General features: G+C 31.3%; 1 protein-coding gene across 1 annotated transcript; it reads left to right on the forward strand.

Annotated features, from left to right (window-relative positions):
• The first annotated feature begins 10,324 nt into the window (after positions 1 to 10,324).
• LOC133798265 (jasmonate-induced oxygenase 2) lies at positions 10,325 to 14,837 on the forward strand. Its single transcript, XM_062236505.1, has 3 exons — positions 10,325 to 11,305; positions 11,430 to 11,760; positions 14,158 to 14,837. Exons 1-3 carry the CDS (start codon positions 10,749 to 10,751, stop codon positions 14,404 to 14,406), a joined length of 1,137 nt encoding a protein of 378 aa, XP_062092489.1. The 5' UTR covers positions 10,325 to 10,748; the 3' UTR covers positions 14,407 to 14,837.
• Positions 14,838 to 15,530: the final 693 nt, after the last annotated feature.

Genomic DNA, 15,530 nt, shown 5'->3' on the forward strand with positions numbered 1-15,530 from the left:
AAGAATGGGAAGTTGGAATCACGCTCTGAAATGTGCATGTTTGTGGGTTATTCCTAAGAGACCAGAGGTGGAATATTCTATAGTCCAAAAGAAAATAAAACATTTGTATCGACAAATGCAACCTTTCTTGAACATGACTATGTCAATAACCACAAACCTCACAATAAGGTTGTTCTGGAGGAGATGGTCTCGAATGAAGCTGCAAAGTTACCAACAACAACCAATGAAAAACGGCAAGAGGAAACTGCTAGTTCTAGTCAGAATAGTAGTGAACCTCGTTGTAGTGGGAGGGTTAGTAAGCAACCCACACGCTATGAACACGAAGTTCAAATGCTTGTGTCTGACACAAACAAAGACGATCCATTGACATTTAGAGGTGCAATGAATGATTCTGACAAGGACAAATGGCAAGAAGCCATGAACCAAGAAATGGAATCGATGTATTCCAATTCTGTTTGGGTTCTTGAAGATCCACCGGAGAATATCAAACCCATTGATTGCAAGTGGATATTCAAGAAGAAAAGAGGAGCGGATGGGAAAGTAGAGACTTTCAAAGCAAGGCTTGTAGCCAAAGGTTACACACAGAAAGAAGGGGTTGACTATGAAGAAACTTTTTCTCCTGTTGCCATGCTAAAATCCATTCGTATACTCTTGTCCATAGCTGCGTGCATGGATTATGAGATTTGGCAAATGGTTGTCAAAATAGCTTTCCTGAATGGCTACCTTGACGAAACCATTTACATGTCTCAACTAGAAGGGTTCGAGTTTAAAGGTCAAGAGCAAAAGGTTTGCAAGCTTCTTAGGTCCATTTATGGACTCAAACAAGCTTCTAGATCATGGAATCTTAGATTTGATGACACAATTAAAACATTTAGTTTTGAACAAAACATTGACAAACCTTGTGTCTATAAACAAATCAAAGATGGTGTAGTAGTATTCCTCGTTCTTTATGTTGATGATATATTACTGATTGGAAATGACGTAACATCACTATCAAAAGTAAAGAACTGGTTAGCTGAACAATTCCAAATGAAAGATTTGGGAGAAGCCAAGTATGTTATGGGCATTAAGATTCTTAGAGATAGACAGAACAAAACTTTGGCATTGTCTTAATCAACTTATATTGATAAGATGCTAGAACGCTTTAATATGTAAAACTCCAAAGAGGGTGACATGCCAACACGTTCTGGAGTATTCCTTTCCAAAGAGCAGTGTCCCAAAACACCTCAGGAAGAGGAAGACATGAGACAATATCCCTATGCCTCAGCAGTAGGCAGTCCAATGTACGCCATGTTGTGTACAAGACCTGACATTTGTTATGTAGTAGGGATAGTCTGCCGTTATCAATCCAATCCTAGATTGACTCATTGGACTGCAGTAAAGAATATTCTCAAGTATCTTAGAAATACTAGAGATTATATGCTTGTATATATCAGGTGGAAACCTGAACCCCACTGGTTACACTGATTCTGATTTTCAATCAGATAGAGATAGTCAAAAATTGACTTCTAGATCAGTGTTTACTCTTGGAGGAGGAGCAGTAGTCTGGCGAAGTATTAAACAAACCAACATTGCAGACTCCACCATGGAGCCGAGTATATAGCGGCTTGTGAAGCAGCTAAGGAGGCTGTGTGGCTAAAAAAGTTCTATTCTGATCTGGAAGTTGTACCAGATGTCGATAAGCCACTAGTCCTATACTGTGACAACAGTGGGGTAGTAGCTAACTCAAAGGAACCACAGAGTAACAAGAGGGGAAAGCACATCGAGAGGAAGTATCACTTGCTAAGAGAGATAGGTCATCAAGGAGATGTTGCAGTTATGAAGATAGCTTCAGAGCATAAAGCTTGCAGATCCTTTCACAAAGACTTTATCCATAAAATCTTTTAAGCAGCATGTAAGAAACATGGGAATGAGAGAGATGCATCATTTGCTTAAGGGCAAGTGGGAGATTGTTGGAAATGTGCCCTGAAAGCATATGTAGTAAACATTGTTTTATGAAATAAATTAATTAATTAAATTTGAAATACATATATTTTATGAACTATATTATTCTGTGATAATATTATGTAAATATCAGGAAAATTCCTAAGTTCATATATGTGATCTCAAACACATATTGGTACGGGAGGATTGTGTTTGAGATAAATGAACTTGAATAGTTCGCTGGAAAATAAAGTTATGGATTCTTTAGATTAATTACTGCAAGTACGGTCCACTAGTATTATGAATACATGTGATCTAGATCCAGATTACTAGTGTGGTAAGACACTTTAGTGGAGGTGCTTTATATATTAGAGAATATATAGAACTGGACCAGATATGTTTATTAATACTTAGTTAAATACCGTTTCGAAGTATTAATTAAATATATCAACTGATGATCATATTCAAATAGATCTTAATCCTGAAGTTACTATGAACTCTTGTTTATGTTATATGAGTTCTTTGATTCACTTGTTAGGGTCTGTCAGAATGATCAGGCTATAAACTTTTGTTTTGGGAACTCATTAATGTAGATGGCTGGGGACATAGTATACAGATATGTAATCTATGCCTTCTCGCAAGAGATTGAATGATGGTTCTCTTAAGGGTTGACTTTTGGGACTGAAAGATTATTGAGCTCAAATTCATAATTTAGTTATGAATTAACCTTCACTAGCAAAGTCAATGGTACTTAAGGAAACAAGAGATAATTAAAAGGGTAAAACGGTAATTTTATTCCCGATTAATTATGAACCATTATTAGAGGGTCAAGTTGTATGCAATGATTATATCAATGAACGCTTTATGATTATAAAGTACTCAATAAATGAAATGTCTATAATTACAAGAGTGCAGTCTTATATTTATAGTGGAATAATCATGAGATTAATAAATTAAGATCATTTAATTAAAGAGTTTAATTAATAATCTCAAATTTATTGGAGCTTGGAAATATAAGTCCATAGGTCCCCATAGCGGCTCTATCAACACTATTCAAGGTAAGAGTTGATATGGAGGGAAAAAATAGTTTAAAGACATATTTAAGAAGAAATTTGTTCTTCAAGCCAAATATGCAATTATATGATAATAGGGATTAATTAATTAATTACAAATTAGTTGTAGTTAATAAAATTAATTAATATTTAATTATTGTATAATTTTTGAAATTATATTAAATAATTTAATTAATTTTGAGATTTAATTAAATAATTAATTAATTATAATTTTCAAAATTATAATAAATTAAATATTTATTTTCGAAAATATTGGATTTAATTAATTGGTAGAATTAATTAAATATATTTATTTAAGTGGGAGATAATAATCTGATAAGTTCAAATTGGATTTGAATTTAAAAGATTAATATTTATTCAAATAATTAATTATATTTGATAATTAATTAAAAAGATAATTAATTCAAATTTGAATTAGTTATCAGGTTGTTAGATCTTATCTCACAAAGCAGTCTGAATAAATAATTAAATAAAAATTGAAAAACCAACATCCCTAAAATTAGGGAGGCTAGACGTGGCATGTAGGGCAAATTTCAGAGATAGGATTTTCATTTTTATTTATTTAATTAATTAATTAATTAATTAATGGATAATTTAAAAATTGGTTTTTGGATTTTTTTCATTAATAGAATAATTAATTAATTAAAAAGTAAATTGTAAAATGGTTACGGATTTATTTTTAAAATTTGAATATTTTCTTTTAAGTATGACTAATCAGAAAAATATTCAGATAAGTGAGGCAACTCAGTCTATTAGCTCTGTGAAAAATAGAACGATAGTTTTCTCTCGCTGAAAATAAAGAACCAATTCTCTTGATCTCATGTGTTGAGTACATCAAGTAGAATCACAAATAAACTATCCTTCATTCTCTAAGTGCCCACACACTTCTTGAGGTGTAGAGAACGCTTTGGAAAATCTTGGTGTGAGTACATGGGAGCAGTTTGGATAGGAAGATCATTCTAAATACGAAAAGATAGCAAGGACACTTGATAGGCTTCAAGAGGTATGAATTCTATCCTTAACTTGCTTATGATTAATGTATGTATATTAATGGATCCGCATATTTAAAGGTAGTTTAAATATGTTACAAAAAATTTGTTGTACACTAGGCCAACCCCACCACCATTTCGCTGCGTATTAGGAAACTCGTTCCTAACACAGTACTATTGACGATCCTGACTAATAAGTTTGAGCTTCACGACTAGCACTTAACACCATTGCCGTTTTTGACTAATAAGCCAGTGTCATTCACAAGTAAACAATGCAACCCATAAATATAAAGCACTCAACATGCTTCATTAATATTCACAGGCACGATCATAACTATGTGCAATTACAAGGGCCAATGCCCAATCAAAGCCATGTTCAATATTCGAGCCATGCCCTAATCATGAATGACACAACAATGGGTGTAGTTTTCTTACCTCGGACTTGAGCATAAAATAAATAAAGAACGACCATTGAGAACGATCCTATCCTTAGGCCCTTAGCAGTCACCTAAGCATATCCAAATATTAAATCCCATTGTTTACCAAAAACAGACTACCTGGTGACGTGGCAGGATTGGTCTACACGTAGGATGCACGTGGCAGTTTTAAGTGAGTATAATCTGCCCGACCCTCGACCAGAAGATCATTGGCTTATCAAGCATCATAATTATGGGCGACCAGCCTGGTCGCATATATTCATTTATTTCCTTCAGATATGAAATCTTATAGTTACGTATTAATTGTAATTTTAGTTATTATTATATGGGCCCGTATTAAATGTAATTAAGGCCCATTGGCCCATAAAAAACTCCTTGAGCCCATAAATAAGAATCAAAGGGCTCAAGAGAGGGGACTTTTTTTGGAGAACTCTTAAGCTTAGAGATTCTAAGAGAGACAAAGAGTGTTGTTATCCACCACAATTGTATTCGTCTAAGATCTAGTGAAACTCGTGAACCCTAGTTCATTGATCATTGTTATTGGAATTCTACATCAATAAGAACACTAAGTGGACGTAGGTCATTACCATTTGATTGGGGTCGAACCATTATTAATTATTTGTGTCGTTTATCTTTTCGTCTTGATTTCATCTCATTTTCATCTTATTTTCTATTGTTTTATCTGACTCCGTGTCATTGAACTTAACCTTTTGGGTTCGGGATCGATTCTACTTCCGTGTCGGGTGGAATTCGATGTCTCGGAGTCTAGGACTCGGTCTGAAAGCCCTTAATCATTTGTTATTGATGGAATTCCTTATTATGGGTTGTGACTAGGTCAGCGCTAAGGGCTCGGATCAGGGATCGTACTCGAGGGGCATCGCTAATAACTTGCGCTTGGACCAAAGGTAAGAAAACTGCACCCAGTATGTGATTGTGTGATTAGGGCTTAGCCCAATGGTTAAAAATAGACATGATTAAGGCTTTGGCCCTATTAATGAGCATGATTATAATTATGTTGGTGACTGTCTGGTTAAGTACACTAAAATGTGCATGATTATGATTATGCCTATGTATGTTGTTGAGTGTATTATAATACATTGTATTTGTATCTATGAATGACAAATGAAATAGGTGATTGTCCGTTGTGATTAGAGAGCTCGATTTATAAACTAGGGGATTATTAGGATGTTAGTTGGGTTTGACTTATTAGTCGAGGTTACGTTGGATTTTGAGAGACTCGACTTATAAGTCGAGGGTCCTAAAGCTTGGACTTATAAGTCGAAGGCTTGTAAGGCTCGACTTATGAGTCGAGGATCAGTAAGACTCGGCTTATGAGCTGAGATTGGAATTATGCACATGGAGTGTGGGCCACCATGGCTGGGCCACCCTGGGAGTGCAACATGCACTTGATTGGCTCGGATGCCAAACAAATTGAAAGGGAGTGCGACATGCACTTGACTGGCTCGGATGCCAAGCAAATGGAAAGGGAGTGTGACATGCACTTGACTGGCTCAGATGCCATACAAATAAAAAGGAGTGCGATACACACTTGTGTAATCCTGTGGTTGTTAATCTGTATATCTGGTTGGGAAAGTTCAGCTTATAAGCTGAAGATTTGTCTGTGTTATCTGATAAAGGGCCTGGCTTATAACATCCTCTACATATTTGACTTATCAGTCGAAGGTTATAGGATTCGACTTATCAATTGAAGATTGAAAGACTTGACTTATCAGTCAAAGGATGAAAGGGTTCGACTTATTAGTCGAAGGTTTAAGGAATCGACTTATCAGTCGAAGATTACGGATCCGACTCATTAGTTGAAGGTTACAAATGCGACTTACCAGTGGAAAAAAAAAAAACAAAGATTTGACTTATTAGTCAAAGGTAAAGCACTCGACTTATCAGATGAAAGTTAAAGGACTCAACTTTCCAGTTGAACTATAAAGGAATTGACTTACTAGTCAAAGGCTGATGCACTCAGCTTATTAGTCGAGAGTTTAAAGGCTCGACCCAGGAGTTGAGGGCGGCAGTAACGTGCCAAACGTTGACCGATAGGGTTAAGCCAATCCAGAAATGAGATATACGTTTGAGTGCTTCTAAGGTCGCCGAAAATGTTAGCATCACACCCTCTTGGCCAGCTTTGGGGCCGATTGTATAAAAGATGCAGATGGGCTCTAGTGTGGCTCTGTAGCCACTCAGCTAAGTTAATTTCATGCATTAGTATGATTATTATTACTAGGCATGTTAGTTGTAAATCTATGATGTGTCAATGTACTGCTTATAAGTATGATTATGTTTTCTTGCTGAGCCTCGGCTCACGGGTACTAGTTGGTGCAGGTAAAGAAAAGGAAAGGTTGGACCAGCCATGAGTTGGAGAGCTTCAGGGGTGGAGTGTACATATGCGGCATGCTCATCCGCCACGGTCGAGGTTGTCAGTTGGAACTAGGATTGAACCCTGATTTTGCCGCGTAGGTCGGCTGTTGTATTCGCTTTTGGGTTTGTAGCCGTTTTTAATTACAATGGAATTCCATGCATGGAAGTTAAACATTTTTAATAAATTGTGTTACCTTGATCAAAATTTTTAGTACCTAAACTTGTGGTTAGTTTAATTACACAGTTTAAACTCAAATGGCTCGTTTAGCGAGTTAAGCACTATTTAAATTACACAGTGTAATGGTCCTTATTTGGAGGTCATTACAGTTGTGGTCGCAATTGACTATTTTACAAAATGGACTGAAGCTGAACCCTTGGCCACTATTACCTCAAAAAGAGTCCTAGATTTCGTAGTAAAAAATATCAATTGCAGGTATGGGGTGCCCAGAAAGATAGTATCAGATAATGGGACCCAGTTCGACAGTGATATGTTTACACATTTCTGCGAAAAAAATGGGATAATAAAAAGTTTCTCCTCTGTGGCCCATCCCTAGTCAAACGGCCAGGTCGAAGCAGTCAATAAGACTTTAAAAAGCTCCATGAAGGAAAGGCTAGAAGAGGCGAAGGGGAAATGGCCTGAGGAGTTGCCTCAAGTCTTGTGGGCTTATAGAACCACAACATGGACTTCAACAGGGCATACTCCTTTCTCCCTAGCTTATGGATGCGAGGCCATTTTACCAATTGAGGACGAAATCCCAACAATACGGTGCGATGCGTACAATCAGGCATCGAACCAATCTCAGCTCAAAGAAAATCTAGACCTCATTGAAGAAAGATGAGATGAAGCCCAATTGAAAAATGTTGCATACCAACAACGAGTAACAAGGTATTTTAACAAGAGGGCTCAAGATAGAAAATTCGGATTGGGAGACCTAGTGCTAAGGTGCATATTCTTAGCCACACAAGACCCGTCTGCTGGGGTACTTGGACCTAACTTCGAAGGGCCTTACCAAATAGAGTCTATTATTCGACCTGGAGTGTATAAGCTGGTGAGGCTAAACAGAGAATTGGTTCTGCGAGCTTGGAATGGTGAACATCTACGACCTTATTATCAGTAATGTAGGAATGATGTTTTAATTGTAACCGAGAAAGTTCTTGATTTTTTATTTTTATTCTTAATTTCGTTCAAAGAGTTTTATTTTCTTTTTAATGTTGTACTTTTTTTTTTGCAAACCCTCATAATTCAATAACCTACGATCACACTGATAGGATATTAAGGGGTAAGTGGTATACAATTGTACCATAGGTTTAAAAAAATATAGCATAAAGAAAAGGAAAAGTGATGACCTCGATAAAATTATTTACTAAGGATGAGGCTAATCAAAATGACATGCTTGTGATGTTGGTCGACCTCGAAAGAATGTAAGTTAAATGTTCGAGATCAGTAATCGCAAGGTCGATAATCTAGTTTAAATACGGTTACTGTTTGAAAATCCCTATTTCTTGGGGATTTGTTGTAATCTGATAATGAATCTCAATTATCATGAGATATTATGTAATTAAGGCATTTATTTGCATTTACTTGAAATTTGAATTATAACTTCCTGAAATAAGAGGGGAGATATTTTGTAAACAAGTCTATAAATAGACTGGTGAAATTCATTCGTAGAGACGCTGAAATTGGAATTGGGAATACTCTGCTAAAATTGCTTTCTAAAAAATTTGAGAGAATTCTACCATTCAATAATATTGATTTGTGGATTAGGCAGATTTTAACTGTTGAACCACGTAAAATATCGTGTGTTTTTATTGATTTTTCTAATTTTGTGTTTAGTGCTCTTCTATTCTAAGTTGACGAAAAACGGCGTTAACACTAATTTTCATAAATTTTTTCTAGAATAAATATTTAATAATTATATTAATATAAATTCAAATATTATAAAATATTATTATTATAATAATATTTAATACAAAACTAGTTCGTTAATAATTATATTAATATAAACTCACATGTTATAATTACAATAATATATAATACATTATATATAAGTGTGTGTACAAATAGTATGATTGTATAACTAATTAAGAAATTAAAATAGCATTTATCTTTTATCAAGAATAAAGAAGTTTCTTCTCCAATCATTGATGTGTGATTTGAATAATATCATGAATGTTTTGTATATTTAATAGGGTAGTTTGTGATTTAAAATTTTATGGTGTTATTTTTTTTTTTTAAAATCATGAACTTATTTTGGTTTTATTTTTCTTTTAATGTGTTTATGTCATTCTTTTATATATAATATTGTTTATTTATTTAAAATTTATATGACAATTATAAAAACTTAATAAAAATAATTAATAAGTTTTTGAAATAAAATTAAATAAATGTGCATTTTCTTGCACCTAGTATATATATACTAGATTCAAGCAACGTGCAATGCACGTTTGTTTAGTTTTATTTATAGAATTTATTAATTATTTTTATTATATTTGTATCATTGTTATATAAATTTCAAATAAATATATAATATCTATGTATAAAAGAATGATATAAACATATTAGATGAAAAATTAAATTAAAATATTGTTTATTATTTTTTAAATATATATAATATGATAACTTTTTTAAACATGATAATTTTTTTAATAAGAATTAAATTATGTATTATATTATTATAATTTATTGTAATGATATTTTACAATATTGAAATTTATATTAATATAAAGATTATATATCTAGTTTTGTATTAAATATTATTATAATAATATTTTATGATATTTGAATTCATATTAATATAACTAGTAAAAAAAATAGGATTATATATTTCATTTAAATTTAAATTTATATAGTTATTATATATTTAGTCTTGAATTATATATTATTATAATAATGATATTTTATAATATTTTAATTTAAATTTAAATTTATATTAATATAATTATTATATATATAGTCTTATATTAAATATTATTATAATAATGATATTTTGTAATTTTTAAATTTATATTAGTATAATTAATAAATATTTATGTTTAATTAATTTTAAATATATATTTTGTTAAATATTTAAAATATTGAGTAAAGTTACCAAAATAAATTGTTATAACTAATAATTTTTGTTATCAATATAATTTTAATATATGAGAGATATGTGTGTGTATATATAGGTAAATAAATGGATGAGTGGTGGAAAAAAGTACATAATCAACTCGTTCACGGCGCCGAAATGGGGACCAATTCATCAATTAGATCATTTCTTCCGAAGGCAATAAGCCAGTGACGCACATGAGTTATACATGGCCTTATATTGATCCAAGTTCTAGAGGGTGTATGTACGTATAAAATATAGATTAAGATATTTATATGTTTAATTTGTTTCGTTCTTCTATGTCGGCCTGTCGTTTTGTCAACCTCAGCATTTTAAGACTCATCATAATGTGTGCACACATATTTATATATATTTTAAAAAAATTAAAAGAAAAAAAAACAAGCAAGATACAGCTACCATACACATACAGACATCAAATAAAATCTCTCTCTCCCTTTCTCTCAATGGCTTCAAACCTAAATAAAGTTACTATTATAATTATTTTTCTTATTTATTTGGCTGCAAGTGCTCTCTAAATCCCACACATTCTTACTTTTAAATAGCCCCATATATTTCACGTTTCTCTTTCACGTCTACTTCACTACTGCGCCACTACATACACCTTTAAGCTACCACTCTCCTCATTACTCTCTCTCATCCACACACGAAACCACTCATATATATTCATATATTTTTTTGCCTTTCCTTTGTTTTTTTGATTTTTTTTTTTTTAAAAAAAGAGAATCTAATCTTAGAATAACAATAGCTAGTAGTCTAGTATTTTGTTTCATCGTACGGACCCGATAAAAATACGATCTACCTTGGTATTGCTGCAAACTTTACCTGAAAAAAAAAACAAAAACAATGATGAACGGTTTACAAGAATGGCCTGAGCCAATCGTCCGAGTCCAATCCTTGTCCGACAGCGGCGTATCCTCAATCCCAGACCGATATATCAAGCCCCCGACGGAACGACCGTCGTTCTGCCACCTCATCGGCTCATCATCATCATCATCATCAGAAAGCTCCGAAGTGGAAGCCGTAGCTGAAGCTGACGTGGACGCCAACATCCCTGTCATCGACATGAGCGGCTTACAGAGCGAGGACAGGCGTGTCCGAGCCGAGACGATGAGACTAGTGTCGGAGTCGTGCCGTGAGTGGGGGTTCTTCCAAGTGGTGAACCACGGTGTGAGCCCTCAACTGTTGGACCGTGCCTTGCAAATCTGGCGTGAGTTTTTCCACTTACCGGCCCAAGAGAAACAGCTCTACGCAAACTCCCCCAAAACTTACGAAGGCTACGGAAGTCGTTTAGGGATACAGAAAGGAGCCATTCTCGATTGGAGTGACTATTACTTCCTTCACTACCTTCCATTCTCGTTGAAGGACTACAACAAGTGGCCTCACCTCCCATTCAACTGCAGGTATATACAAAAATATACATATACATATATAAATACAACCTTGCTCTTTTTTCTTTATTTTCGGGTTGTCTTATTCGAGCGAGTTTTTCTATTTTTGTTTTTGTTTTCTTTTTGGGTTGTGTAGAGAAGTTATTGATGAATATGGTAATGAAGTGGTGAAGCTATGTGGGCGATTATTGAGGGTGTTATCATTAAATTTGGGATTGAAAGAGGAATTTCTACAAAATGCGTTTGGCGGGGAAGACATAGGAGCATGTATGAGAGTAAACTTTTACCCAAAGTGCCCACAACCTGAGCTGACGCTAGGTTTATCGTCACATTCGGATCCTGGAGGAATGACCCTTTTACTACCGGAGCACCAAGTCACGGGCCTCCAAGTCCGAAAAGCTAACTCTTGGATCACAGTCAAACCTGCACCACACGCTTTTATTGTCAATATCGGTGATCAAATCCAGGTGACCTCTAGTTTTTTTTTTTCAATTTTAAAAAATACATGATATAGTCTTGTTATCCTTTTTATATTTATGGTGATTGAGATTATGATGTTTTTCTGGCTGAGAATATTCATGCACCATACGAAAGCACATGGAGGGGTCACTATATATCTATAGTTATAGCAGTCGTTTTATTGGCCGTGATCAAAATATTCACACTGTTGTCCCCTTTTTTTATTTTTATTTTTATTTTTTTTGGCACTGTTTCTTTCTCTTTTTTTTTTAAAAAAATAAATAAATAAAACAGTTTGTGTGCATGAACAAGTATTGTGCAATGTTTTAACATGCACATGCACTACGATATGTTTTGTTATTTATTTTACATTTTCTATTTAGTATATATTACGTTTTTTTAGGAAAACTTTCTGAAATAATGAGATGGGGAAAAAAAACTTTAATATTACTTTGGGTCCTTTTCTATCCATTAAAAAATTGGCTTTGGGGACCAGCTCCCTTTGTCGGCTTTTCACAGTGTTATTAAGTTTACAAGTAAATGCTTAAATGTCAAGTTGATCTCTTGAGTTGGCACTTGGCACATAGTTAATTAATATATATATATATATATATATGATGTAGCTGTTTGAAGATAAATCGTTTTATGCAAATATATATATACTTCTATGTATATGTATCTACTATCTAAAAATACACTTAGTTTTAAAATTATAACATGTTTTTTCAAATATGTATTTATTTTTATTATTTTTTAATCATCATATAAATTTTAAATAAATAAGCAACATCATTAAAATAAATAAAGTATGTTTAATATATTGTATGACATAAATGTATTAAAAAATTATGACAAAATATTGTCTATAATTTTAATAAAACCAGTTGACTTTTTTTTCAATATATAATAAAATGAATTACAATTCTATAGTATATATAAATATTTATATCAATAATCTCTACATATATTTACATGACATATATAAATATTATAATAATATTTAAAACGAAATTAATAATAGAATAAAATAATAATAGAAAAAGTCATTGTGTAGAGTAGTATACATGCATTAACTATTTTTAGTTTCTAATGTAACTCATAATGTCTTTTTTGGTGAATTTGATGAAGAAAAAAACTTCAATCACTTGATAAAAAATAAACTATTACACAAATTTATAAGATAAAAAAAATGATATCTATGACTTTATTATTTTTAAATAAATATGATTTAATTATTTTAATTATCATAAATATCTTATTTTAATTAATTAATTTATTTATATTTAAGTTTATGTTTGTTCTAGCTTTTGAATTTAGAAGTGATAATAAGAGATTATATATTATATATTTAATATAAAATTAATATTATAGATGGATTTTAAATTTAATTTTGTTGATATTTTTTTTAAAAGAAGTTTATTTCTAGTTAATAGTAGATTATATTATATTATATGTTTAATATGATATTATTCTAATAAGTGAAGTTTAAGTTTAATTAAATTTTATTTAAGTTATATAAAATGTATTATTTTTAAATAATTGTCATTGTAAAATATCTCAAAAATATCATATTTTAATTTGTTTAATAATTTATTTATTTAATTTGATTTAAATTTAAATCATGTTTAGAATTTACTATTAAATATAAAAATATTATGTTAAAGTTAACAAAAAAAAAAAAAAACTAACAATTTCTATTATCTACACACTTATAATATAAAAGAGATATACTGATACATCAAACTGGATATACATGCTCCAAATATATAACATATACTATATATTTTCAAACCAGTTATATAATAAAATATATAATGTATTATATTAATATAAACCTAGGGATAAGATCTTGAATATCATATTTTTTTATAATAACAAATTCATTCCCACCCATTTTATGAGTTATTATACAGTTTAAAATAAAAGATATGTACAATTTGTTGTAGTATAAGATTTTTTTTTAGTTTTCCAGATATATATTATTTACTAATAATAGAAAATATGCATTAATTCAAACGTGTTCGAATTGAAAAGGCATAATGAGCAATAATTTATATATTTATATAATTATATATTAAATTGTACTGTTTAACTATATATCAAATTAAGTAGGGTTATATTATGTCTTACTGCGGTCATTTTACGTACATAAATTTAGCCCCACCAACCAAATCAACGTGTATCTTCTTTTCTACCAACCGATATAAAATTTTATCTATTTAGCAAAATATATACTCTAAGTATTCAAAATAGTACTATACATCAATATTGTTAGCTAGCTCTCTCTCTCTCTCTCTCTATATATATATATATTTATATTTATACATGTATGTATCTTTAGATGAATAGTTATATAATATGTCTAATTAAAATGTACATGATTTGATTCATATATATAAATATAGGTTTTAAGCAATGCAATCTATAAGAGCGTAGAGCACAGAGTAGTAGTAAATTCAGGGAAAGAGAGGATCTCAATGGCCTTCTTTTACAATCCGAAAAGTGACATACCAATAGAGCCAGCGAAGGAGCTCGTGACGCCAGACAGCCCAGCGCTATACTTGCCCATGACTTTCGATGAATATAGGCTTTTCATCAGAATGAGAGGCCCTCAAGGAAAATCCCAAGTGGAGTCACTAAAATCTCCTCGATGATTGTCATTATTATTATTAGTAACCAATATATTATTTCGGTATAAATTTTTCAGGGAAAATAAATTTGAATATATATATTAATTCTCTGTAAATTTCATGTAAAAGAAGATATCCCATTCCATTAGTCACACTGGGTTAATTAATTGTGCATCTTGTATTCACGGAGGGGATTATATATATTTAGGGCTTAATTAATTGGGCAGTAATGCAGCCAATTACATATTTAGGTAAAGGAGAATGTGAAAGAGGAAGAAAATATATATATATATAGAAGGAGTCTTGTTTGATCGTGTGTGAACTGTTAATTTTTAATTATATTAATGTAATTAGTGGGGTAGCATATTGTATCTATTGATATATGGGGTCTTTGCCCCACTTGAGTCCATTGATTGTGGTAACAAAATGGTCAATTAAAGATTATTATTTTCTTATGATACTGGCCATTGAAGGTGACAATATAACATTAATTAATTATTTTTTAATTTGCATATGCGTATAAATATATATATAATATAAGAAAGAATTTGTTGCTTATGATATATAATTTTTGGGGAAATTTGCAGCATTAATTCATATGTAGTTTATTTTGTTGCACTTAAATCTTTATGTGAATATTTTGGCGACAAAAATCTCTGTTGTTACATATTTGGTGTGGACTTTAGTCCCTCAACCGTTAATTGTGTCAAGCAGTACACATGACAGCACCGGATTGGCGGCAAAATTCACTTTTGATAAATTTACGATATAAATACATATGTAGCTCATTTTGTTTCACTTTAATGTCTAAGTAAATTTTTATTGCCTAAAATTAAATAAAATAAAATTTTCACCTCAAAAAATTATTTAAATATAATTAACAAATTATTGAAATATTAATTAAAATAAAAACAATTCATCTAAACAAAACTAAGAATGTAATAAATGTTTAAGATGAATTTTTTATTATTTTTGTTTTAATTAACATTTCAATAATTTGATAAAAAAATTATACATATTTGATACCCTAGACTCAGATTTGATAGATAATAAAAAATGTTAATATGTTTTAATTAACATTTCAATACATATTTAGAAAAATATTAATTTTTTTTCTTGTCAGCAGAAAAATGTTAAAATTATAAAAC

Source organism: Humulus lupulus, chromosome 8 (assembly GCF_963169125.1).
Source record: "Humulus lupulus chromosome 8, drHumLupu1.1, whole genome shotgun sequence".
NCBI classification, from domain to species: domain Eukaryota; kingdom Viridiplantae; phylum Streptophyta; class Magnoliopsida; order Rosales; family Cannabaceae; genus Humulus; species Humulus lupulus.